The 27886-nt window shown below is 46.1% G+C and overlaps 1 protein-coding gene across 3 annotated transcripts in view; it reads right to left on the minus strand.

Annotated features, from left to right (window-relative positions):
* Positions 1–27886, minus strand: part of LOC119373250 (mitogen-activated protein kinase-binding protein 1) — a 46787-nt gene that overhangs the window by 8764 nt on the left and 10137 nt on the right. For 2 of the 3 annotated variants that reach the window (XM_037643274.2, XM_037643272.2), the window contains exons 7-20: positions 27605–27703; positions 26481–26666; positions 25526–25891; positions 24118–24240; positions 23989–24052; positions 23723–23837; positions 21551–21854; positions 17629–17826; positions 16690–16865; positions 16511–16606; positions 14307–14333; positions 9874–9988; positions 8386–8514; positions 1595–1826 (exon numbers count right to left, since the gene is read on the minus strand). In XM_037643274.2, the coding sequence (XP_037499202.1) occupies positions 1595–1826; positions 8386–8514; positions 9874–9988; positions 14307–14333; positions 16511–16606; positions 16690–16865; positions 17629–17826; positions 21551–21854; positions 23723–23837; positions 23989–24052; positions 24118–24240; positions 25526–25891; positions 26481–26666; positions 27605–27703 (2230 nt within the window). The remainder of the gene's footprint in view (positions 1–1594; positions 1827–8385; positions 8515–9873; positions 9989–14306; positions 14334–16510; positions 16607–16689; positions 16866–17628; positions 17827–21550; positions 21855–23722; positions 23838–23988; positions 24053–24117; positions 24241–25525; positions 25892–26480; positions 26667–27604; positions 27704–27886) is intronic. The other variant, XM_037643275.2, reaches the window with a different exon arrangement.

A 27886-nucleotide genomic window follows, 5' to 3' on the forward strand; every position in this document is an offset into this window, starting at 1 on the left:
TCCCATGGGAACAACCGTGATCTGGCCCATTGTTAGTGCTGTTAATATATATATATATATATACACGTGTCACTTCAGCTTGGCACAGTATACCTTAGACCATGCAATGCATAACATTCGCGTGTGCTCGAAGGCCAGACTTACACCTTTTAATGAGCGGGTCCGAGTCCGGCCCGGCCCGCAGCCTCAAGCCCGGGCCCGGCCCAGGCCCACGGCTTCAAGCCCGAGCCCGGCCCGGGCCCGCACTTTCAAGCCCGAGCCCTGCCCGGGCCCGCCGGAAAACGCTTCGGACGGCCCGGCCCGGCCCGCGGGCCGGGCCGGGCCCGGGCTTGTGCAGTGCTCTAATTCTGACATTGCTGTTCAGCCAAACCTAATGTTTTAGGTGGTAATGATGAACCTTTAACTTCTAATATGCCTCGTACGTACATCAGCTGAGAAAACGTATTTACGGTTCCAGCGGAAACCAGCTAGCATGACTGTATTTCACAGGTGAACGGCAGATGCGCCATGACCCTGTGGGTGGAGCTGTAATTTTTCTTAGATTGTAACTGAGTATAGACTGGGAGCTCACACCCTAAGTTTTCACCGTGACAGCCTCTCAGCCCTAACCGCTGGCATAAAATATTACTTGCGTTCATAAGGATGAAAGCACATACTTGCACAGAAAAAAAAAAATGTGTGTCTTCGCGTAAGTATGCAAGCAACAAAGTGCTAGTTGAAAGACAGCATTATGCCCTGTTTCTTTGTTTTCTGTGCTTGTGTCTGCTGTCATTGCTATAAAAAATGCATGACCAAGTAGCCTGCCAGCAAATGCTACTGTAATTACTTTTATTTAAGAAAACCAGGCCTGCGCTGAACACTCAGCACAGTTACAGCGAAAGATGGAGGAGTGGCCTTTCTAGAGCCCGTTGAAAACTCTCTCGGGGCGACTACTGCAAGTGCAGTAGCAAGGTACTACCCACTATGCCACATATCTCATTTGTGAGCAGTAGAAAAGTACCCAACATGGCATTATTCATCACTCTGCGGAGAAGCGAGCTACCCACTACACATCTGTAAGGCATTACGTGCACTTTGTTGATGCTGTGACTGATGACACAGAATTATGGCTGAGCCCTTTTTAATTAGTGGCAAGGTTTAAACCACCCACTCGTAATACAATTCGCAATGTGTGACACCTGGTGTTATTCTGCTCTTCTACCATGCTGTATCCCATCTGCTAGCTAGCGTTATTCCTTGCCCGACATGACGCCTGTACAGGGTCTTCTTGCGAAGGATACTGAAGCACCGGAGCAGCCCTGTGGTAGAATGCTCGACTGCCACGCAGAGAGCCTGGGTTCAAATCCCGCTCGAACCCTGTCTTTTTTTCTCATTGTGCGGGACAGCTGTTACAGACATTGGCGGCGGCGGACAACTCATATATATCGCACACCACCAAAATTATGTTCTGCTGTGACCTCATAACAGCTTTCCCTGTAAAAAAAGGAGTCAATTGAAAAACTCAGCCAGAGATACTCTGGTGATGTCTGATGCCTAATCTGATGCAAGCGTACAGAATGGACCAGAGGTCGCCGGCAGAGACTGCCTTACAAACCTGGGGTACTGTTGTAGACACGTCGGTGCGGACGACGGCGGGGCAGGTCAGCCTCCGTGACCCGGAAGCTGCCAACAGGCTCGGCACCATTTCCGTCTTGGGGCACGGGGTAGAGGACACCACCGCTCCCCTCCGTGTCAGAATGCTCGTCCTCGGCGTCGCCGTCTTCCATACGTACGCTGCCACTTGCTGCGCTGCTTGAGTCGCCTTCCCGGGCACCTCCACACGGGAGCTGCTCTCGACCGCAATCAATCAATCAATCAATCAATCAATCAATCAATCAATCAATCAATCAATCAATCAATCAATCAATCAATCAATCAATCAGTCAATCAGTCAATCAATCAATCAATCAATCAATCAATCAATCAAACGAATGTTCAGAATACCACATGCAAAAAGCAGTCGGGTGCATTTGAGAATTACGTGAAAGCCTGCACACTAAGATCGTCAATCCTTTAGAGTCTAAAAATGAGAAGTCAGAACGATGAATCAAAGAATGCCCCTGCGTGATACCAACTCTGCCACAGTATTATGCCCTAAGGAAATACCTGGGTGAGCTTAAAGGACTTGTATTAAATAGATCTCACAAGCATTCATATACTCATGACATTGCCAGGAGAAGACAGCAGCAGCTTAATGATAGTAACAACACAAGAATTGCGCGTGCTTCTGCAAGAACTACGAGCAGTTGTATCAAGAGAAATTGTACAGAGCAAAGATTTCGTCATAAAGCCAGATAGGTAGAGAGAGAGAAAAGAAGCAAAGGCAAGGAGCTTAATTAGACTTTGTCCAGTTTGCTACCCTATATGTCATCATCATCATCCTCAGCCTGTTCTAAGCCCACTGTGGGATGAAAGCCTCTCCCAACAATCTCCAATTTACCCCATCTTGTGGGATCCGATTCCACAAGCTGATGTATGTGAGGAAACAATTTTGAGGAGAGCTATAGTGTGAGGCTATTGCGCTCGTTGCCTTATGTCCTGTATTTTTTCGTTTGTGTCTGTGTTCACTAAGCGCACTTTTGAAGATGAAACAATTTTCTTCTCCACCTCTCCATCTATGTATCCAACCTGAAACTGAGGACTGCAGTCAAGGTTGGGCAGTTCAAACTTTCCAGTGGACTCATCAATTTAAGTTTGTGCATCTTAAATACAAAGAAATTTTGTTATCGGTAGTTTTTTGCTTTGCCTCTTCCATTGCGAGGCTGTGGTACAGGTGCCTTTGCCCACTGGTTAAATGGTTCATCTAAAGATATATCGCTTCACATTTGCATCTTTTATATCCTTTCAAACGTGCTGAAAATAAGCTTTCTGGGGTGCCTGAATGTGTGCACATTAAAAACAACAGCTAAAACAGTATGGGAATGGGCCAACCTCATTGGTGATCAGTCAGTATGCAAGCAGGGCTGAAACACTGTGGAATCTCTGATAGTCTTCAAGAACTCAAAGCCTATTCCACAGAGTATTCTTGTATACTGATGCCATACTCTCAAACTATACTTTCTAAGAGATATGAAATCTTAAAAATATTTTGCCCCTTATATACATACAAGCGCCACCATTATGGTAACACAGTCTTACTGCAAGAATATGTTACTTTCCAGCACTTTAAACTCGACATATTTGGGCTCAAGTGTACTATGCTTCTGATATTGCTCTCGTTTTTCAGGGAGCACTCGAATAAAAATCTGCCTATCACTGCATGCTAGTACTAGGTACCGACATGAAGTAGGTAATAGGTACAGACACCTTGACCTTGGTAGTACATGCACACGAAATTCACTGCTTCAATAAATCTTACAACGCTTCCATACCAACGATACACCTGCAAGCGCAAGTGTACAGACCGTGGATTCCACAAACAGAATTCCTCCAAAGTCTGCATACAGCCCATAGTTTGCCTACAGTCTGCATCTGGGCAATCAGAATGCCATAATACAATTGTCACACTTAAGGCTGCGTAACTAGGCAGCCATATTGTTGTTTTTCATGGTAGCCACTGTCTGCGTAACTTCGCTCGCAGGTGTAAGCGGCTCCAAGATGTTAGGAGGAACAGATGAGTATGTGGCAAGCAGCGCCAGGGCGGTATTTTCGGACAATCACTAGGTACGTTCAATTGGCTGGCACCGCTCTGAACCTGTTCACTGTGGTGCATGAGAAGTTGGGAAGTTGTGCAGCTTGTGTTTAGCGGTGCCGCACAATGTGACACTAAGTATGAATGGAGAGTTGCCGAAAAGGTGTACGTCGTATGTTTTATCCGCTTAAAGTGTTCCATCCATGTAACTTTGCGAAGTCGTGAACTGCACATAGATCAGTTCCTTGGGTGTATACAGACCCTATGGTGCATAGACACAGCAGATGCGCATAGGTGGCATTCAAACGGTGCCTACAGTAATGTATAACCTTAGAAAGCAGCAAAATATCTACCTGAAAGGCAGATGCACACAAGTCTGCATGAATGCTTGCATGCTCTAGACTACCTCAGTCATCCCTCTGTCGGAAAACATTCCAGAGTAGATGAGCAGGATCACTTCTTTAGCTGTGGAGGCACTGGGCTGCCGCACTTTGGTCATCTGGGTGTGGCCTCTCCTGCCTTCTTAGGTTGTACACGACTATAGGTCCGTGTACAGCACCATCTGCTGCACTGCCGCATCATGTCCACACGTGTGCACAAAGCCAGCACAATCAGCAAGGAGGGCACAAAAAAATCTTGAGCCGCGCCTTGAATCGTTTGAAACAAATGGCATAGTGCAGAGGATGCCATTGCTTTATCACTGAGATGAATGGCATAGTGCAGCACCTCATGAAACCGGTTTGGGTGGTGCCAGCGATTCGAACAATCCTGTTCTGGGGGATGCCATTGCTTTCGCAAGATTTCACGTGACTTCTCATCGGGTACATCGGCCAACAGCACTCCTGGTGCCATGTCAAGCTTGCGGTAATCCTGTTGGCCATTCATATATGTCGACACATCTCGTGATAAGTCACGTGAAGTCCCGCAAAAGTAGTGTGTGAAAGTATCCGCAAGAGTGATCACCCGAGACTATCGCCCTGGACAGGCTATGTGACTTGCGCAGCATGCTCGCACATATGAGAAGACAAATGACTGCTACTATAATGAAACCGAAGAGTTCGTCTACAAAAAGCAGAAAGAAGCACCCATCACCAGTAGTGGGTTGCCTTCACGGTGTAGGACTCTTTTAAGCAAGGACACTTCAAGGCTTGGTTGCGAGGTGCGATTGACCAGCTGCAGTACAAACAGCATGCACCTGTTGGCCCACTGATGGCAGTTGCTTTTTAGCAGCAGGATGATGCAACTTCAAGACTGAGAAGGTTCTAATCTCCTGTTGCTATAGCAACCGACACTTCGCGAGAAATCCAAAATTACAAGCTGTGAGGCAAATGTAGATCACTGGAAGTGGGAGAAAAGCACCAGAAGTTTCACACACCCCCGAAAATTGGTCAGACGAGCACCCTTCTGTCAGTGGACTCTGATTTCCCATGAAGCACCAGTTGCTATAGGAAGTCGGGGTAAATCTTTTAGAACCATGATTCCGCCTGGCTTTTGGAACATTTTTGCAGGAATCAGATACTATAACTTTTTCTGTCTCGAAGTTGCGTCGTCCCACCGACACACAGTTGCTGCCATCAGTGGAATGATGAGTGCACGTGGTTGATACTTCATCCGGTGCATAGCACCTCGCAAGTGTCCTTACCTAAAAAGTATATATCATGTGTATATTACGCCGTGGTGGCCTTGTGGACCACAAATCTTGGCATGCATCAGCTGCTCCTCTTGACATCGTGGAGCCATGTTCAGCCTCAAACAGAAAAGGAGAGAAATATGAGAGAAGAAAAGGACAAACATGCTAAGAAGTCTGTCAGGACAGCCGGAGCAGCACCCAAGCATCCGCGAAGCACCCATGCTACAGCAAAGCACTGCAGCATGAAGAAGAGTGGAAAGAAAAGAAGCGCACTATTTCAACATCTACAAAGGGTTGAAAGGAAACGCTAAAGAGTGCAAAGAAACGTACAATGCACACTACCCAAGTCGTAAAACTAAAAGCAGAACACAAATGCAGGCATAGTCAGGCCTCAGTATGTTTTTGTCTCAGTCAACTGCAGTTGTTGTTTCATGATGAATGATAATGTCACAATGAAGGCTTTATTGAGGCCTTCTCCTGTTTACGCTACATCGTCAGCATTATTATATATCCATGCTGCAGACCCCCATGCAGCATGGATTTTTTTTTTAATACAGTTTTTTAGTTTTTACGTTCAGAGTTTTCTGCAGAGCTTTTAATGAGCACCAATCTCTCACTGAAACAAAATTTATTCGAGGCAACAGTATATATGAGTGGATAAAGAAAACAATTTTAAAAAATTATTCCAAAGTATAGACAACTAGAACAGTAGACGTTGCCAGATAGGACAGTCTGCAGGGGTGGAAGCGGGCTTGAGTGTTTTGGAGCAGCTCAGGGAGCAGGAATAATGCTGTTTTGGACCAGCTTTGGAGCACCAAAATGTGTGTTTTGGAGCAATGCAAGTTAGTTTTGGAGCAGAATTCTAGGGTCAAACATCATTGCTGTTTAATTCTTTTTTATTTCTGGTAAACACAAGAAATTTCAACGATTTTAGAAAAGATTCACTATTGATGAACCAACCACGCTTAAACAAATGATATATATACACACACACGCGTACATGTTATCATTAAAACATCACAGCTGTGATAGAGCAACGACTCAGGAAAACGAGATAAGCGATGTTTTCAATAGCTACACTTGACTAGACTGACAAATGAAAAACGTTTAGGATGACTGCCAGTTGGGCGTGAAAAACGTTCATGGTAATGAACGTTTTTCAGCAGCGGCGTTTTTGCGCCGCGTTTGCCGGGTTGCTAGTTCTCGTCAAAAGCCTACGCCGGGGCAGGCCGACTTCAAAAAGTTCTTTCGAAATGCGCGGAGGTCAGCGCCGTCTGAAGGCATTGGAAGAAACCAAACAAACACGCCTCTGCACCCTAAACTCAGCTTGTCGGACGAGCGGGCGATGCGCCGCGCGAGGTGTTGTCTCTACTTCAAATAGGAAGACGCGGCGGCGCGATTTCGAGATAGCGTTCGTGAAAATGACGCGCGCGACCCTCCGACCACGCGTCAGTCGCGCATGAAATCGAGCCATTCGGGACGCAACAGCGCGATTTCGCGAAGGCGTTCGTCAAAACACGCGCGTAAATCGCGCCAAAGATTTCGCCACGCGCTTCCACCTTTTCCCTTCAAGTTCCCTTCCAAGATTTGTCAATCATTGGTGTCGGTTATATGCACGCAAATATGGTACTTCAGGTGCCATGATACTAGATGTCGCAAGCGCACAATTTGTATCCCGTGGTTCTACTTTCGTACTACCTCACATTCGTCTTTTCAGTAATAAACGTTCCAGGTGTCTATCTTGTTCTTTTTCGTATATTTCTTCACTCGCCACCTCATGTACCAAACCACACACAGCAACGGCGGTGAGCGGCATGTCATGTTGTGCTGCGGATGGTACGAGCTACAGCCTACTCGACCACGAGCCGAGCACAGGTTCTGACGAGCCAAAATCGAACAACGCGACCGATCGCACTAGCGAGACTAAGCTCGTCGCTGCACGAGCGCGTTTACATGCTGCATTTATAACGTCTAAGGGCTTGTGTGCAATGCAAAAAATTCTGCACATGGAGAGGCACGCTCTCACTAAAAAAATGAGTTTCGGAAATGGTTCAACCGACTTGCACAGACCGAAGCCCTGTGAGTGGTTTCGCGGTTGGTAGTGGCTTCACTGACCACAAACGGATAAAACAAATTTTTCTTTCTCGTGCAGAGTTATGACACAAAATTCACATCACACACTCAGCTATACAGCGGTTTCCTTAGTGCAAAGTTTCTAAATAATGGTCGCGTGTTTAACGTCAACGGCAGCTGCTCGCACTATCCTCATAGCTTTACATCAAATTAAATATTCCCAGTAAATAGAACCTTTTTGACAATATGAAGCGCAAACGCACTTACTTTTTTATTCAAGTTCGCAATCCCAGGCCACGCTGACAGCAACCGCCTCGTGCGCGCAGCGTGCCAGAAAACTCCGTTGCCACCGGTGCCGCCGGCGTCACAATCGAAATATGGCCGCACAACTCACTTTCTTGTAGCTAGCTCCTGTACAGGCTCACTAGCTTTATTTGCGCCTTTGACAACGTTACGAGAACGCGCGAAGTGATGTGATGATGATATAAGCCCGCATAGGCGCGCCATGACACGGATGACAGCGGCACATAAAGGCACCAAACGTAGCCTCGGTGATCGGTTTCGGAAGCGCACCGGCGCCCATCGCGGAGGCCGTGCACCAAAGACCGCTTGGGAGCAGTTTCGGCGCAATAATGCGTTTTGGAGCAGGATGGCGCAGCAGAAGCGGATTGGCGCAGCGTGGCGCAAATGGCGCAGCACTTCCACCCCTGAGTCTGGCCACGAAGCTACTGCTTACGCAGGTTGAGCAAAATCACTGTTTTTAGGTCAAATTTCCTCTTAGGGAAGAGAAGGTATGCAAGCACATCTTCATTTTGTTTAGCTGTTGTTGCTTTGGTCTATGGCACATCAGGCTATTCTAAATTGTTCAATGTTCCCCAACTAAATACTAGCTCTGCTTTCAGTGCTTCATGAACATGTCATCAACAGTTAGGTATTGACTGGACACCAGTAAATTAGCGTTAAAGCTCTGAAGTGATCGGCAGGCAGGTACTACTAGCAAGTCAGCCCGTACCTCTTTGCCGTTCTCAAAGATGGCACGAGCGGCGTCGAAGCGCTGGGCCCAGCGACCTCGTGGCTGTGGAACAGGTGGTGGTGCTACAGTAGGAGGCTTGCTGTTGGCTGGCTGCTGCTGCTCCATCATCTGCGATGTTTGCATCATTATCATCATCATCATGTGTATTGATGCAAACAGGGTATAGCAGCTTCTTGCAGAAAAACGAACCCCGGCTGTTGCCAATGTATGTGCGAGAGTCTCAACTGGATTGAGGCTGGATGAGGATGTTGCAGTTATAACAGCGGGTGACCTACGTTACCCAACACCAATTAGACAACAGTAGCCATGATTTAGCCAACACTAGCCCATGTTCGCTATCATTTAGCCTGCACTAGCATGTCTAGTTAAGTGTGTTCGCATCATGAGGTAGACCGTCACAAAGAGGGAGAGTTTATGTAAAGCCCACTATACTTGAGAAATACTGCCAGCACTGCTGGCACATACATAAAAGCGAGTACTGGACTGGCTATCAAAGATTTACGATTATTGCTTCATAGAGCAGGGTTTCAGAAATTAAAGGTAATGATCATGCATTTCTCTTCAATGTACCGTTAAATCACCACTGAGTCTAATTTTTTGAAAATTTGACTGTATACCTCCCCATTAAAGCACTGGCAACTGCACCGAAACAAGTTTTATTCATTAGTGAGAGCGCAGCATCCTTTAATTTCTCACTTGCGTCCTCACATTCTTCTGTATAGTTTATAATGAGCAAACATTTTGCTTGGCACCAAACAGTAGTGCACGTACTAGTTAAGTATGGGTGAGATTGAATACCTTCACTATCGACCAGCGCAACAGCTACACAATGACTATCTTTAATGGTACTACCATCATATACACTGAAACCTCGATATAACGAACACAGATATAACGAAATATTGGTTATAACGAAGTAAATGAAAAATAGTCTTGCAATACATACAGTGTTAGGAATGTACGATTATAACAAATTTTCGGATACAACGAAGTTATTCATGCAAGATGTAACTTCATTATAATGAGGTTTGAGCGTAGAAGCACAAAAATCAGTGCACACATTATACATAACCGAAGCATTTCACATATGCATGCACATGAATGGATGAGTGATGCCTTCATATCTAACACACGTAAATTATTTAAGTCATGTTTTAGTCGTATGTGTGATGTGCTGCTAATTGCGGTGTCACCTTGTTATGATGTTATCAGTGTATTTTTTTAAAGTCTAAAACGAATTGCAAACTGCAGTGTACATATCAGCCACATGTTTGCATTACAGCAACAGTTGATGACACAGGGCTTGTGTTTACGTCTTTTTTTCCTTGTTGATGTGTAGCTGTTGCACTGGCCGATCACGGTTTACAGTGCCCAGGTTCTACTGCACTCCCAGCCACTTAATATCTATGCGGATACAGTACGTTTTTAGAACAGTGAAAAAAATGAAAGCGCTGAGGAGATTGTCACCTGCTTCTTGGCCCACGAGGGCAGGGGCCCTAGTGTGAACCGGTACTCGGGAGACGACTCCTCCTGTGGGCTGCCAGACACCAAGGGTCGTGCCACAGCCACAGAGGACGACCGCCTGCACGCAGAGGGCCTCGACTGCCTCACAAGAACAACAGCAGAAAACAACCAACTAGACGAGAAATGTGCTTCCTGTTGCCAGGAATGTTCAGCTAGTTGAAATTCCAATATTCCATGTTTGTCAATTAGTGTTCCATTCGAAACTTCACTGTTCAAAGTTGCCAAATATTCTTTTTCTTCGAAGAATACGTAAGAAAAGGAAACACTTATAGGAGACCCAAGGGAGGTGCAACGGCAGACCATTGGACTGTTCCAAATAATTCTGCTGCATGGAAGCTGTGGCTTGTTGCCTAAGGTCACCAATTCTTGAGCAAATGGTAAATTGTGCAGCATAATGTGGGACTGCGTATGTATGTGCATGTATGTACACATATTATAACACGTCGCTTTAGAAATGTAGAAATTACTGCTCAATTCGATATTCGGAGTTGATCTCCTTCCACTAGTTCAACCAGTTCCACATTTGTAGCGGAGCTCTACTACAAGAAATTAATTTTTACTGCTGATGCCACAGCATTCTCAACTTCAGACCACGAGTGTAGTATTGGTTCAATCACATCACATGACCCAAAATGGCTGCATTCATTGTATTGTGCAGCACTGCTCGGTGACTTGAATTAAACCTCAAGTCTGCGTCGCAGATTCAGCATCGTGCATCAAGACAAGTCAGAAACAGCGCCATAAAGATCCATCGCTATAAAGCTGTGGCACAGCGTGTTGTAGCTAGCTGTAGCGGACTCTCCGTGCAAGTAGTTGGAGCAAGTCGATCATAATTTTCAGCAATAACATGCATTTCCAAATTTTTGAACTTATGAATTCATTTTTCCATCACTCGAGATAATGTGACCAAAATATTTATGCTGACACTATAGAGAGAAGGGAATCGGTGCCAGTCAACTGGCCAATCTTACCATTCACGTGAACATGATTGCAGCATTCAATCTTTCCTTGTGTGTTAACACCAGTACCACTCTCCTGTGTTTGCTAGAATGCCTGTCCTTCCAAGCTAGACTCACTTCTAGAAGCTTGCCATAGCTGAATACACAAGACATTGCCCTAAGCATTAACAAAGCCTGGAATGGAAAACTAGACTGATTTACTTTACCAAGAGAGAGGCAATTCAATATACATGGTACAGTGTTGTGTGTCCCTTGAATGAGCTGTCGAGAGAGGGAGACACTCCTCTTACACTCCTGGTGTTCCTAGTGTGACTTACATTCCTGTTGAGACAACACTCCCTGCGTCGCTACGGTAACCTTATAGTGCACCTTAACAGAGGGCACAAAATGGCTACCGTGAGCGCCAACAGCTCAGCGTATGGCAACCATGTTGGTAATTTAATGATTGTAGAATACTCTAGACAATCAAGAAGGAATCAAAATTAGCCGGAGTCCAGTTTGCCTTTGGCTGCAGAGGCAGCTGCAATGTCAGGACAGCAACTTCCTCTTGTGTGGTACAAGTGAATGCTGGAAATATGCGATTAATTTTCACAAAGCTCAAAAAGTAGTGTGCAGCGACAATGCTGAATTCTGACCAGTTGTCCAAGATGTCCAAGTGGAACACTTAATGCACAAAGTTGAGCCAGTAAGGAACTTTATGATGTTGAATATTTCTGGTAGATTTTAAGGAGACGCTAAATAGAAACAATGAAAAGGTAAGGCACCTTTTCAAGTCTCTCGTTTACAATATGTCCATGGTATAACTGATCAATTATTACAACAAAAAAATTAAGGTTAAAGCTTCATTTTACTGATTCTTCCAATCAACGTGAATGTGATTATCTTCATTAGCATACCCCTTTGAAAGGAGGCAACAACAAATGGTCACCTAGGCTGTTTTTTCCAGCCAGGTTTTACCTTTCACATCTACTGCAGTCCAGCTTTTTTTTCTATCTCTTCATGATATCTCCTTCATTCAAGCCTTGATTTCTATACAGTGCTGTTGCCTACGCTTCTGATTACTCTGCTTGACATGCCCACATGTTGTCATCTCATAGCAGCAGCTAGTACCATGTGAAGTTTGTGTGAATGATTCGTTCATCACACACAATCTCTTAGCTTCACTTTAGTGTATTTTGTTGTGTCATGATTGCTCGACCTTCTTACACAAGACATTTTTTTTACAGATGTTTAATGAGAATACTGCTGTCAGCCAGCATTGTTATCACGCCTTACCGCTGAAATATACAGAACCTGACGGAACTTGCTATTTAACAAAGTGTTTTGCTGCAGGTGATGACTTGGCTGTGCCAAACTATGACTAGACCACAGGACTGCCGTTATGGCCGACTGAAGTCCTCATGCAACACTTAAGTGCCATGCATAAACATAGATAAGGCAAAACTCTGGCTGAATTACATTCCTTCAGAATGTTGCATTAATGATCACCCATCGTGCACGATAGCTACTTGTATGGTAACTCTGGTGCGTATTTCTTTTCCACCTCAAACCATCAACAACTGGAATGCCATAGTTAACAGCCAAAGTCTTACTACAGTGGAACCTCGTTAATGCGTACCTGCCGGGAACGCCGCATAACTACGCACTAAACGGTAGTACGCATTAACCACCAAGTAAAATTTTGCATCTCCTCGCGTATGCCATCGCTGCCAGCAAAGAAATATATACAGTGTCACAGCAAATATTGCCTAAACTACCCATTGCAAAGCCTTTTCTTTGTTTTTGCCAAAGTGGAGAAAAGATTCTGGCACTTTCGCACGACCGACCAGTAGTGCCGATACGCAGTGACCGACATAGCGACGGAACGGACAGTGTCGGCTATGTGTGTGTGCGTCTGTACCGCGATCTGCTACTAAACGAAAACTGACAGTTTCAGTGAAACGCGGTACGCGCTGCCGGGCTGCTTGCTGCACTGCACGCGCGCATTTGTCGTGGGAGTGTGCTTCGTACCCACTTAGCTCCGACCGTGCACAGATGCAGCGAGTAGCTGGTTCAGTTAACGCGGCGGCGGCGATGACGAACTTCCTGCAAGCGATGCGCACTCTGCGACGCTCTAGCAGTGCTGGCAGCGAACGGAAGCGCGTTTAGGTGGTCGCCCAATAAAAGCGTGCAGTATGGTTACAACAGCGCTACGCTTGCTGTAGGTACGCGTGTGTTTATCGTGATAGCGTCAATACAAAGAGGTTTCTCGTCGCCCGCGACCAGCAACGCTCAAATCCGCAACAGCGAGCTGCTTTCGTTTCTACAAAGCGGCGCGCGCTTGAACACGGCCCCGCACAACGAGGCGGCAGCGATCGGCAGCCCAGCGCGTTCAGGTTGTCGCCTATTAAAAACGTGCAGTAGGCTTAAAGTAGTGCTGCGCCGCACGCGAGCCCGACCAGATATCTGAAGATACTTATTGTGATAAGGTTGTCGGCGATAAGTCATGCTAGCACGTTCTTCGGTGGCCGCCGCCTCACCTTCGTTCTTTCCCGGTGCTTACTCGCAAAAGCGTCATCGCAATCGCGCGGAAGTCGGAATCAGCGATCGACCGATCTACGCACTTCTCGAAGATGGAAAACCTTTGGCGGCACTTTGGGGGTCCGGAAGTTCAGCGGCGCAGTAAAATTTTATGGCACAAAAAGTTATCGCAGTACGTAGGGTACGCACTAACCGGTAGGCGTCGGACGAAGCACTACGGCTTAAGCGGTCAGCGAATGCATCAGGCTCTATGAGACTCAGTCGGGGATTCATCGCAACTACGTTTTAACCGTTAGTACGCTTAAAGCGGGTACATATTAACGAGGTTTGACTGTACACACAATTCTGTCATCTTTGGCTCAATTGTGAAAATAAAGATGATATTACATTATATACTGCTATTTCATTCGTAGCATATTTTACAGTCTCGTCAACTTGTTTCTCCCTTAGGTTTGCCTTCCACACTGTTATACAAAGGAGAAAAAAAGAAAAACTTAATTCTACCCAGCTAAAGTTCCCTATATAAATTGCAGCATCAATAAAGAAAGATCGGAAATTTGTCGAATTGACAGTGTTTGTGAGACCACCATCACATGGTATCATAAGAGAGGTCCTATGAACATCCTATGAAAAGCGTAAATTGAGTTACCGTGACAAGTGTACGGCAAGCACAAATGTGCGTGCCGTCGATTAAGTGTGCGATGTAGGCGTCTCTGCTCCACAAGATTTCTGTAATTGACACCCAACATGCCACCAACGGCTTATGACATCGCGCGGGTGTGGGGGGGGGCACTCGTCTCCCGGAAGCCAACAATCGAGCGGGAAGTGTCGGAAAGTTGGCATCCGAAGAGCAGCCGTGCCCACAAATTATGCGCTACAGCGGCCGTCTGCACTCACTGGTCTCGCTCGGCCTCCAGGGCAGCGCTGCACAAGAAAGAGCGGGAGGTGCTCAGATGTATTGTTTTCCTGCAGTCTTTACCAGCTTTATTTTGCCACTGTGTTGTACATATTATGAAGCACTGTTCACTAAAGCACAAATGGAATATAGTGCACAAATAAACAGTCTACCTAAAGCTCTGGGTAAAAGTGAGAGTAGTATACAGTTCTCGCGGATTGAAACGCGACATCGAGACCTTCAGTACCGTATTTACTCGATTGTAATGCAACCACGATTGTAGTGACTGTAATGTAATGACCTCGCCATGATTGTAAAGGCAAGGGGTACTTTTCATTGCGACCAAGAAAAAAAAAACAGTAGCTTTGGTATTCGACTGTAACGTGAGGGTCAACTTTAGGTAGCAAAAATCTGGAAAAAAAACTCGCCTTACATTCGAGTAAATACGGTATAACAAATGGTATTTGTGATTGCTCGAAAACCGCGTCATGTTGCTACAAATCTTGCCGCTAAGGTAACTTTGGCTCCGATCTAAGTGCTTGGGTCGAAATAACTCCAATATGACATGAATTGAAGAACGTGGACACTAAAGTATGCGCATTACTTAGCCCTAAATTGTCGTGTTTCAATCTGCGAGCACTGTACACCGCGTCAAGAGAAAAGTGCTAAGCGTGCTAAGCGTGCTCAGAGTGCTAAGCGTGCTTCCACACGCAACTTCTAGTATCTCATATGTTATTGCAGCTGTCGGGATAGAATCTGTCCCACGATTGCGCTAATTCATACATCTGGCCATGCACAATTGATTTGAATATCCAAAAATGCAGTCACATTTACAAACAGTGGCTGTTTCATTCAAAGACTTCAACCGAATAAGACAATTTAAATCCATATTTCAACAGTTTCAAATATCTGAAAAACGCAAGCACACTCCTAAAACACAATTATGTTTACAGCTTGAGAGCGGAACATACTGCACTTTACGTACAGCGCGTAAAGAGGCAATGCAGAACACTGCTCAAGCTGTGTACCTTGCACTGCCTGAGAAGCGTCGTTTTCTTGTGTTTCTCCATAAAAACAAACGATGTTCCCGTGTTAACCGCAAGTTGGTTCTAAAGATTTGCATTTGAAGGCATATTAGTGCAATAGACAAAAGCGCAGCAGGTGCATCAAGGTTGACAAATTTTTTAAACGTGGGGTGTCGATTAATAGTCGCCACAGTAATGTTGTACAGGCACGACAGGGGGCAACTAGAATACAAGCTATACAGTCGAACCCGTTCGGTCTCGCATGATGCGGCGGCGGCGCGAACTTGCGAACGGCAGCATGGCGCGCTCGTACCGCCGTCAATCCGCAGTGTACGGCGTACGCCACGCGCGCAGCCGAGCACATATGTACAGATGACTGTGATAAGGTTGTCTGCTATAAGTCATAATGTTCATCTACTGCCGCCACCTCGCCTTCGCTCTTTTCTGATGCTTATCCGCGAAGGCATCGCCACAATCGCGCGGAAGTCGTAATCACCGATCGACCGGTCTCTGCCGTTACCGATAAAACGGACGACCTTTCGCGGCACATTGTGGCGTGAACGAGTTTAGGGACGCAGTGAACCTTTTTGCGATGGAAAGTTATCGCGGTTATCACTCCTTGCATTTATGCCTTCTTGCGTTCCAAGGCATTGTTTGGTTCATCGCAGGCGGTCGCAGCCGCAGAGAACGGCGTCAGGAAAGGTTACCGTGCGAAAGCTGACCGCAAGGCTTCATGCTGCCTACTATTTTTTTTTTCCTCACTGCCATTCTGCCACTGAAGAAACACCTGGAAAGTGAGCGACCTCACTCGCAGCGTCCGAAATCTACGTGCGGTGCTCGCCGATCAGGGATATTTTAGTCGCAAGTAAACTGGAGCGGGGCACGCGCTTGCGCGCGCCCCTGTCACGCTTTATAAGGCATGTTTTAACTTTTTTTCGCTTCGTATGCGCCATATTTTTACTGCGACCGTGTCTGAAGTGTTCGTTGTAAAAGTAGGAGGCTTTGAAAAATGTTCGCTATATGTGGACGCAGCTTCAATGGTTAGCATAGGAAAATCGTAAATGCACCCAAATATGGTCGTTATAACCGATAGATCGTTATATCTGGGATCGTTATAAGTGGGTTCGACTGTATTAGGCCCCCCGAGTCTAAGAATGGCAATTTTTTTCTTTGGCACGCACCTTGCGTCCTGCCAAGTGGTTGGCAAGGGTACACCGGCCTGGTTGCTAGAGATCACCTGGCTCACTTCTGGAGGCAGCCGCCAGACGAAGATGCAACTGCAAAGAAATCGCCAGCGGATACCACGTCAGAGCTAGTCGCCTCAAGTCAGAGACGAAGCAGAGATGACAAGCCAACGCACCTGTCACCCGAGACCGAGATGAGGTGGCGACCGTCGTGGCTGAACCTCAGCCCGGTCACCAGCTCCGAGTGGCCCAGCATCGAAGCCAGGCACTCGCCCGTGCTGTACTCATACAGTGCCAACGTCTTGTCCGTGCAGCTGGTCGCCAGGTATGTGCCTGTCGGATCCAGAGCCACCTACCACAAGGCTTATCATTTAACACAGCATAACGAGTAGGTTCTGGCACCACTCAATGTATACTGAATGTGGCAAACCAATCACTCTACATGTACATGAAACCAGTTCCATTCCCTCATTGCACTCTTTTGACGTCTAAGCACTAGTATTCTCATTGTCAGAGAAAAGAGTAGGAAATGATGGCACCAAGTAGCCTGTCTGCAATTGCAGAATAATACAATAATTGTTAGGGTTTAATGTCCCAGAACCACGATATGATTATGAGGAACGCCGTAGTGGAGGGCTCCAGAAATTTTGACCACCTCGGGTTCTTTAATGTGCACCTAAATCTAAGCCTCAAGCATTTCAGACTGTCGAAAATGCGGCACCGTGGCCAGGATTCGATCCCACAACCTGCAGATCAGCAGTTGAGCACCGCAACCACCAGACCACCATGGCGGGTGAGCAACTATGTCAGAGCCCCTGCAAGAATTTTCTGGAATGTTCAAGCTTTCTACCTAAAACCAGCGACACAAACATGCATCTGTATGGGAAAGTGAACTATCTGAAACACTCGAGAAGTGCTTGATGTCACGAAAATGAGTAAGCGCTATTGGATGAAGCATTTATGCAAATTCTCTGTGGGAGGGACAGTGATCGCTGTGGCCGAAGCTGGCATCTTTTCTTAGATTGTAACTGAGTATAAGTCACTTTAACTTGAATGAAGGACCCCTAATTCTCTCCGTTCAAAACACCACTTGCCCGAAAGAAGCGGCAACGTACCTTGATCAGCGTGCCCTCCTCAGCAGGGCTTCCGCGGAAGCAGCGCGTGTTCTTTCCCGAGGCCAGCGCGTAGACTCGAACCTGCCTGTCCTGGCAGGCAGCCAGCACGTGCTCCTGCGAGCTGTCGACCTCCATGTCGTAAAGCGTGCTTTTTCCCACCACATGGTGTTTCCGCGAAAACGCTGGTGGGCCTTGTCCCTGAAACGGTAAAGTAGCCAAGAAAGACACTTTTCAGACACACTACGGCAGAATTTTTTTTAAACATAATCTCAGGAGGCCCTAGATGTGTGTTCAAGTCAGGGTGTCGGAACGGAACGAAAACCGAAAACGAAAAACGAAAAAAACGATATTTTTGACCGGAACGAAAACGTAACCGAAACTTTATCTGTTATTTCGTTCCGGAGTGAAACCGAAATTTTTTCAATCGTTTTTCGGTTCACGAGAAGACTTCGCAGTCCGGAACAACTGAGCTCATGCAATGTGAGCATATCTCAGGGTACAGTATTAACGCGTACCTCAGGCAGCAATTCCAAAGCAAAGATATGTTGAAATTGTGCGAAAAACGAAAACAGTGGCAACCAGAGATGTTGATATTAGCGCAAGTGGACTTTTGCGGGCCTGTCACGCAGGCCAAAGTGGAGAGGGCATTGTCAGCGCTGAAGTTTGTAACAGCGAAGGCTCTTATGAGATCAGAACAGCTGATTTTGGCACCATAGTTGCCCGCCGCCGCCCGTGTCCGTGACCACTATCGCGTGAAGTAAGAAAAAATAAAATGAGAAACAAATTTCTAGGATCGGATGGGATTTTAACCCGCGCCCCCTGCATGGCATTCGAGTCTTCCACCACAGTGCCACGCTGGTGCTTATAACTCCTTCGCAAAAATACTCTATACAGGCGTCATGTCGGGCAAGGAATCGTGTTAACATAGGTAATACAGCGCGGCAGAAGAGTAAAACGACAACCAGCCATCACACAATGCTAATTCCGCAAAGAGTGTGTGGTTTAATGCTTCCCACCCACTGCAAAGTGCTCAGCCATAGTTCATCGTCATCAGCCACAGCACAAAGCGCACATAATGCCTTACAGATGTGTAGCGGCTACCACGATTCTCCGAAGAATCACGAAAAATGACATAGTGGGAACTTCGGTACTTCAGAAAAATTACGATGATTTATGGCGTAGTGGGTACCCTGCATGCATGTGTACTTGTATCAGCTGCCCCAAGAGACTCTACAACGGGCTCTATAAAGTCCGCTCTTCCAACTTTCGCTGTGACTGTACTGCACATTCCGCGCAGGCCTGGCAATATTTTTATCAAAACAGCGGTCTCGCACATCACAGAGTGCACTCAGTGACGTGCTGCTTCTGAGATCGTGCTCACTCCCTTGACAAAAAGCACTGAGCCCACTAAAATTGTGATTGAATTTGGAAAAAATAAATACTATGACTTTGAAGGGTATACTGGTTTGTGCTAGTTGGTAGGAATTCATATGTACAGTTACTTCCGCTCCTCTGAAGAACGTGTTTTACCCTTGTCCCGCTTTATTAGGAAGAAGGCAAGTAACTACATCACAAATCAAATGTTTTTTATGATTACTTTAGCTTCAAATTTTTCCATAAAAAAACGTTACGAACCGTTACGGAGCATTATTTTTTTCGTTCCGGAACAGAAACGGAACGGAACTTTTTGCGGTGGAACGAAACTAAAACCGAAATGAAAAACATTTCGTTCCGACACCCTGGTTCAAGTTAACGGGAGTTCCATTTACCGAGCAAAGAGCAAAGCGCTGTCTGTCGTACATCCCATTTGTCACACATCTGTTGCACAGTCCACCCATTGCACAGTTGGCCGCAAAATAATACAGACCACGTGAGCGCGTGCCGATGTTGCCCTCTGCGCTGTCTAGTGGCGAGCCGTCTGCTGTCAAGAGCGTTGCTCTGGCGATTGCGCGACCCGAGCTATGCTCTCGAGAGCAAACAGCTGGCCACTAGACACTTCAGAAAGCAATTTCTGCATGCGCTCGCGTCGTCCGTATTATTTTGCAACCGACTGTACACAGTTATACACTATCTGTCCTACACTACCTGTTGTTAGTTATGTCAGGCATAAAGAAATGAATCCATAAAACTGGTTTGTTCCATGGTATGGGAGAGCTATTGGATAGGCTAGCTTCGCTAGTTTCGGTTTCAAGAAGGCGTATTTAGAACACACAGCTCCAACTGATCCAGTCCATGGTTGAACAGCACAAAGTCATGCATGGGGAGACCTTGCCACTGTTTGTTAAATACTATGGCCTTCTGGACAGGAAGCAGATGAAGCGAGAATATATATCTCCGATTGCTCCTATTTCGGGAAAAAGCCTTCAGAGCTCGCTTTGGTGGTATTTCATTCATGGAGAGTAACAAGAATTTCAGTTCTGATTAACAAGCACCTTTTTTGCATTACCCAAATGCAAAACCAACCGATCAAAAGACTGCTGTTTCATATCAGAAGAAATTCCACTGAAGCAATTTCCATTTGATAAGATTCTACTGCATGTAGTCAATTGCCTAGAAGAGATCACAAAAAGCAAGGAGTGCGTGAAAAGTAATTTTCGAGACCGAACTGTATATAAATCCCGCACTACTAAGAGTGAGCAGAATATTGAATATTTAACTTTCATTATCAGCAGTACAAAATATTCACATCCTAGTATATTGGCACTGTTAACAAGATTCTGCTGTAAGAGTGCAAGTTATAAATAATTGTTTATTAAAAGCATAAACGGAGCAGCAGAGGCAGATAAACAGTTTGCTATCATGCTAAGGATGCATTGATAATTGCAAATGACAGTGGCTTAACAAAAAAAAGTCAACTTCCAGAGTGAACTAGTGTGTTCCACCAAGTAATGACTTCTTGTCTTTTATTGTCTCCCATGGTTGGTGGGGTAAAATTCATCCCACTATCGCCCAAATTTTACGCCTGATCGTGCACAGCTGGAGATTTTTAAAAAGGCTGGTCGTCAGTGAAAAAAGTTCAGACCGCTGTAAGAGCATTCATCCACCAAGTTCTTGCTATACTCGGGGACAACTTTTCTTGGTAGTGCTGTGGAAGCTACAGAACCGAAATGCATGCCTGCTAGCGCGTCAAGAAATAGTACCCAATTTTATGGATAATTTTCTCACTTGCCTTGCTCCAATAAATGCTGCTTTATTTATTGTGAGACAAACAGTTACAGAAAGTTGTAGGTAAAATAGAATTATTGTCCACTGCACAAGAATTCCTTCTTTTTCTTTCTTTCTTCTTCATTTCTTACACAGCACCACATTTTCCACACGCCTGTTTTTCAAAATACACATGGCGTCCATCATGTGTGTTCGTACCTGTGCGGCCGCAAACTCGCCTTTCAGTTCTCCAGGAAAAATACATTTGAAATGTGACACTGAAATGTACAGTAATAATAATTGTTGGGGGTTTGACATCCCAAAACCACGATATGATCATGAGGGATGCCGTAGTGGACGGCTCCGGAAATTTCGACCACCCGGGGTTCTTTAACGTGCACCTAAATCTAAGTACACGGGCCTCAAGCATTTTCACCTCCATCGAAAATGCGGCTGCCACGGCCGGGATTCGATGCCGCGACCTCCAGGTCAGCAGTCAAGCACCATAACCACTAGACCACCGTGGCGGGTCACTGCAATGTACACTGAGCAATCGAAATGCCTCTCTACCATTCACATTTTTCATGTATATGTTTTTCTAAACGCATTAATGCCGTAAGCAAGCAAAACCAAAACTGGAATTGAAATCGGCTGCAAGCTGCCGTACTGCTCATGAAGTAACACGAATGTGCGCAAGCCCCCACCCTTTGCTCCACTGCCGAAGTGAGCTGTCCCCGAGTATATCCGAGATTGAGAGGCACCCGTGTGGCCTACGCACCTGTTGCGCCTTACGAAACACTATCGACTTGTCGGCGCCGCAGGAGATCATCTGCAGCGTGCCCGGAGGAGAGTCCCGCACAAATCGCACAGCAGTGATGGACGACGAGTGGTCATCCAGGGTCTGCTGGAAGGCATACTCCTGTTCCACGTCGAAAAGGTGCACAAAGCGGTCGCGGCTTCCCGAGGCCAGCAACCTGCCACCCTCGTCCGGAGGCCCCGAGTACTCGAGGCAAAGCACTTCAGAGTCGTGCGCCTCGATCTTGCAGACCTCCTGGGCACCCGTCCTCTGCAGCTGGTGAATTCTGCGCGTGGTGGACGTACAAAGAATGTGTCGTCTATTGCCCTAAGGATATTGAACTACTAATTGTCTATTGCCCGGCACATATTGATTGAACTACTAATTGTCTATCGCCTGGCACATATTGATTGAACTACTAATTGTCTATCGCCCGGCACATATTGATTGAACTACTAATTGTCTATTGCCCGGCACATATTGATTGAACTACTAATTGTCTATTGCCCGGCACATATTGATTGAACTACTAATTGTCTATTGCCCGGCACATATTGATTGAACTACTAATTGTCTATTGCCCGGCACATATTGATTGAGCTACTAATTGTCTATTGCCCGGCACATATTGATTGAACTACTAATTGTCTATTGCCCGGCACATATTGATTGAACTACTAATTGTCTATTGCCCGGCACATATTGATTGAACTACTAATTGTCTATTGCCCGGCACATATTGATTGAACTACTAATTGTCTATTGCCCGGCACATATTGAACATATCAGAAATGTATCATCTATTGTCCGGCGCAAATTTAGTGCACCAGGAAGGCATTGGCTATTGTCATGCACACATTAACTGTACCAAGAATGAGTTTATTGCACTGTGGTTATTGAACACATCAGGAATGTGTTGTCTATTTTCCTGCAATTACTGAACGTATCGGAAACATACGGCCTGTTGCCCTGTGCATAATAAACTCATTGGGAACATATCGGCTATTATCCTGTGCATATTTAACGTATCAGAAATGTATTAGCCATTATTAGCCTGCGCTTATTGAACATATCTGGAATGTATTGGCAATTGTCATGCGCACGTTAAATGTACCAAAAATGTGTTGTCTATTGTGCAACGTATACTGAACATATTCGAAATGTATTGTCTGTTGTCCTGTGCATATCAAAGGTGCCCTGCAGCACTTTTTCAGCAAGGTCAGAAAACGCTGCCGACCAGTAGTCGAGGCTCCTGAGAACACGCGAGACAAACATTAGAGCACAGCACGCGGCCTAGAATTTACAATTAATTCTCAAAGTCAGCTATAGATTGCTCGCTCTTTCTTCGACCAATGATGCCATGAACCCAAATGACTGTGCCATAAACACAAAGTTCATGGCCATTGGCCGATTTGAGCATCGTGAGCTGCATAGTTACCACGGCCGCCAAAGGATGCCACGACATGCCCGTGTGCTCGCTCCCAATTATACTTTTTGAAAGTAAGCCACGCGTTCGAAGAAAAAAAGAAAAGAACGTGCTCAAGGTCATTATGTGTGTTGATGAATGGATGCAGCTTCTTGCCTCCTTGTCAACCCCCCCTGTGTAGCTTTCAGTGCGCTCGCTTGTACAAAAGGAGAAAGTGCGTAACTCTCTGAGGGTTTTTGCCATACATGTACGGCATTGCCTGTATGTTCAAAACGCGCACCTTTTTCGATCATCAGTAGTCACAGATTTTAACCTGAACTATGCATTTCTAACAAATGGCGCGCATATTAGTGGGTGTGCCGATTTATGCTACACAAATGTGCTGCTGGGCTAACCAACATACGAATGCAAAAATTTATGTCAAATCTCGTGCTGTCAGAGTGCCTGAGGTAAGGAAAAATATGCATCGTATTCATTAATGGTGTCTTTGTGAACAATGAATTGGAAACCAGAGGGTAGCAGCTCACAGTAAGCTGTGAACACCTCACTGACTCGGCAAGGCTATCAGCAACTGCTGCAATGAAGTCAACAGTGAGTTGCGCTTATCAACAGTATATAAACAGCACGATGGAGCAAGAAAGGGTCGGACAAAAACAATCACCATACTGTCCACAATACCAAGTCAGAGCGAAGTGTTAATGTTCGCAGAGAAAAGCACGCCAACGCACCGAATGTTGCCTGTTCGGTCACCCGAGGCTAGCTGCTTCCCGTTTGGACTGATGCAGAGACAGCGCACACCGTTTTTGCCATCGTACGTTGTGTCCACCTTGTCGCTGCTGCCACCTGCGCAACACAACTGCTCACATGCTGGTTTCATCCCAAAGCCGCCCATCAAAGGCATGCAATAAGCAGCCAAGGTGAAGGAAGAAGAAATGCTTGCTGTTTAAAGTCCGCAAGGTCGTTCCAAATGCTGAGAAGAGTGTCGCGCTCTTACCTTGGACGTCGGCATCACAGATGAAGGTCAGGTTCGGGTCCATGTACAGGATACTGAGAAGTTCCTGGGTGACGGCACATGGCGGTGAGTAAGGCCAGCTAAGAAGCACGAGACAACGGCGGTACTTACGGGACAGTAGATGTTGCGACTACCGGCCGTCGCTCGATCCAGATTCCACACTCGGATTGTGTCGTCACTCGAACACGTAAGAAACGTGCCCGCTGGCAGCAGATCCCCATTGGCCGGATAGTTCTGAGCAGTAATAATAAGGCAAAGGGCTCGCTGACTCTTGGGCAGCACATTCAACACATTAAATCAAGCACCGTCACACTAAGCCAATCCCAAGACAATGCAAGAGAGCTGAAGAGCAACTGGTAACATACTATGAACTTTAGATTCCAACATGCTTCTGAGACACACAAAAAATGCAAGGAAAGTATGTGCACAAATGTAAAGCTAAGTATAACCAACTAGCCCCAACCTTAGCTTTTCTAATGTATTAAACATTTTCGGTGACATGTTGCACGTATCTGGAAAAACAAACATCTACATGTTTTGCAACACACTGCACCTGGACAACCACACCACTGAAAAGTGGTCCACAAGATGCAGACCACTGCACGAAGCTCTAAGCTCATCACATCCTTCTTATTCAGCTATCAGACATGTCCATTCTAAATTAGCGCTCTTGGAGGGTTCTTTGATGAGTTACACGCAAATTTAAACGGGCATAGCACTCAAAAGCCGCTTGTTACAAAATGTGCCTTTGACAACACAAAGTATAGGTTGACTGCAATCCCATCTCTTCTGTGGAGGATTCAGAATTCACACACTGCTCCAAGTCAAAGTTGCCAGTTCTGCTTATAATAAGCGGACTTGGGCTTCTTTTTTTCACAGAGTCACCTGCAAAATTTTACAGTCACTTGTTGCAGTTTTTTGGGCTTATTCACGTTTTTCTTGTAAATATAGTTATTTAAGTGGTAGTCATGTTCACTAGCAGTGCATTTGTCGATGACTTTGTGTAGTTGAGCTTTGAAATCGAACATATGTTGGAGGAGTTGACGAGTGACATTATTCTTGCATTGGCAAACGTGCATTGAAAAGAGTTGGCACTACCCTAGAGACTACTTTAAAAAGTAAATATGTACTTTCATTCATAGTTGCGCATATTTTCCAATGCATTTCCTGTGAAAAAAATAACAGATTATTTTTTAGCTTCGCTTTGGATATGAGCAACTTTTTTTATGACGTTTAAAAATATTTTCAAGAATGAAAAAATGCATTAAGCTTCTGCATCTTTTGGGCTTCCTCGCAAAAGCTGAGGTGCATTTTTTGGGGGGCTTCTTTTGGGATGATTATTTGCTTGTTAGCTCGGCAGTATCTAGCAGCATTACTCCAAGTTATAAACTTTCCCAATGCCAGACGCCTCCAGAATAGAAACAAGAACACTGGACAATTAAGAGAATTTGAGCTGAAAGCCAGCAGCACTCAGCAGTGTGCCCAAAAACCACTCCTTTGAAGAATTCCATTCACTGACCTCAATGCCCCAGATGCAGGCACTGTGGAAGAGGTAGGAGTGACACTTTCCGATGCGCTTCAGGTCGCCCACATCCCAAACGAACAGACTGTGGTCGTTGTAGACACACGTCAGCCGCCGGTGCACCTCGTCGAAGCAGACGGCGACCGTGTGGGGGTGACGGGGCGGGGCCGAACCCCCGCCTACCACTACAGGGGGTGCACCCCCCACGCCCGTCGCGAGGGCCAAGTCCAGACCCAGCGGGTGCGGCCGAGGCAGCGTCGCCAGGAAGTGCAGCGTCGACGGACTGAAGCAGCGCACCACGCCATCCGCGCAACCCACGAACAGGCAGTCCCGACCCACGGTGATGCAGTTTGCACAGCTACTCTGCATAGCGGAAGAATGAAAAAAACAGAATTTTTTACATCATGGCCACTCACGGTTCCTCTAGCCCCAACCCTCATTGCTTACTATACTGCTATTTACAACAGCAAAAAAAAAAACACGCCTTTGAAAATCGTTTATGAATTTACTGCCAGCTGAAATATGTCATGTACTATCACAAATATTGAGATGTGAACAGAGGAGCACATGCACGAAGCACGACCGAGGGTGCATGCACGCCATCAGCCAGTCGTAACCAGAATCAGTCAAATATATTCGGTTTTGCCAGCTGGATGCAAGAATACTTGCTCCACAGCAATAGTGCTGCTTCTATTTTTTTTAAGGCAGCAAAAATCTAACACAAGCAACAATATCACTCCAGTTCAAGCAGCAGCCACACATCCAGCAGGCAAACAAGACGCGTGCTGGCTTCTGGTGATGAGTGGCCGATGGCACACTGTTGTATCTTGACAGCTATGCTTCAGGCATACACTCCACACACTGTTTACGTTTAAATTCTTGTCAATAGTAGTACATTCCACTGTGCTCAGCAGTTGAAAGCGACCTAGAGACAAAGCAAGGGAGTGCTCACCCTGAGTTCCACCCACTTGTCGAGCAGGCGGCGGCTGTTGAACTCGCACAGCAGGCCCGACCGGGTTATGGCAAAGGTACTTCCCTGGCACTCACCCCGCCCGCACGCGACACCACAGAAGTAATTGTTGCGTTGGTCCCCGAGAATGGCCGATCGGCCCATCAGCGGCACGGGCTCGGGCTTGTACTGCGAGGCAACGCAGGGTTGAAAACCGCTGGCACGGAACACCTCCCCACACGTGAAGGAGCTTTCCAGCAGTACATTACAAACACGGAGGAAAGAAGGAAAAAAAAAAACTGGAAGGGAGCAACGCGTGACAATCCTGAAGCAGTTACAATAAAACTTAGGACGGATCATGAGGAAGGAAGGAATACAAAAGGGAGAAAGGCAGGGAGGTTAACCAGATCGCAGTCCGGTTGGCTGTTGTGGACAACAGCCAATCTGTTGTACTGTTGTGGAAGTGCTATTGTGGACAACAGAACATTGAGCTAGTTGGTAGGGATTCATCGCCGACAAAGTTAGGTCCCCACAAATGGATGCAAGAGAAGGGAAACGGGTAACAAAAATGTCGATACAAAAGAAAGCGGAGTTTTCTTTTACCCTGCACAGGTGCGGTGTGTTTGTCATGTCACTTGCACTGCTCACACGAACACTCAGCAACTGTAACGTGTAACTCATCATGCAGACACACTCCGGAGTTAGTGTTGCCATTGCAATGGCAACAATGTTTCTCGGTATTAAAGTTAGGAAACAAAGGCATCAAATGAGGTAAGCAGAAAGCAAGCCGCGCGGGCTGGAGAAAGCGGCAACAATTCTAGCAGTCAGTGGTATTCAGACTCTCCACAAACCAAGCTACTTAATTAAGGCATGCTGTTTCCTAAAGATTCAACATGCCAATGAGTTAATTTGCTACAATTCTTAAAGTGAAAGAGAGAAGCAAATGGTATCAGAGAAGGTTGTGACGGGAGAGGCAGGATGCCCTATCTCACATTCCCTCAAAGATTTTTTTTTCCCCCTGCCTCCGCGATCAAAAATAAAATTCCCGTCCACGAGGCGCAGCCATAGTTTTCAACAGCAGAACTGCACTACAGAAACAGTTAGCAAGCAAGTCTGATGCAAGTTACCTTAGTTCCCCGAGAGTATTCCAGGTACCAGAACTTGACGTGGCGGTTGCCCACGGTGACAAAGTAGTGCCCGCCAGAGGAGAAGGACACCGCCTTGACCTGCGGTGAGAGAAAAAAAGATTTTCTTTCCGTGCTTTCGCGTTTTGCGTGCCGAAAGCAAGATATTATTTGGTATGAGGTATGCTGTAGCGGGGGACTCAAGAGTATCAAACACTGGGCGAGTTGATGTTCCATAATTAGGCTGGCAAGCGCAAGAGGCAAGGGACAGAGGCAAGAACGCAC

Source organism: Rhipicephalus sanguineus, chromosome 11, assembly GCF_013339695.2.
Source record: "Rhipicephalus sanguineus isolate Rsan-2018 chromosome 11, BIME_Rsan_1.4, whole genome shotgun sequence".
NCBI classification, from domain to species: Eukaryota; Metazoa; Arthropoda; class Arachnida; order Ixodida; family Ixodidae; genus Rhipicephalus; species Rhipicephalus sanguineus.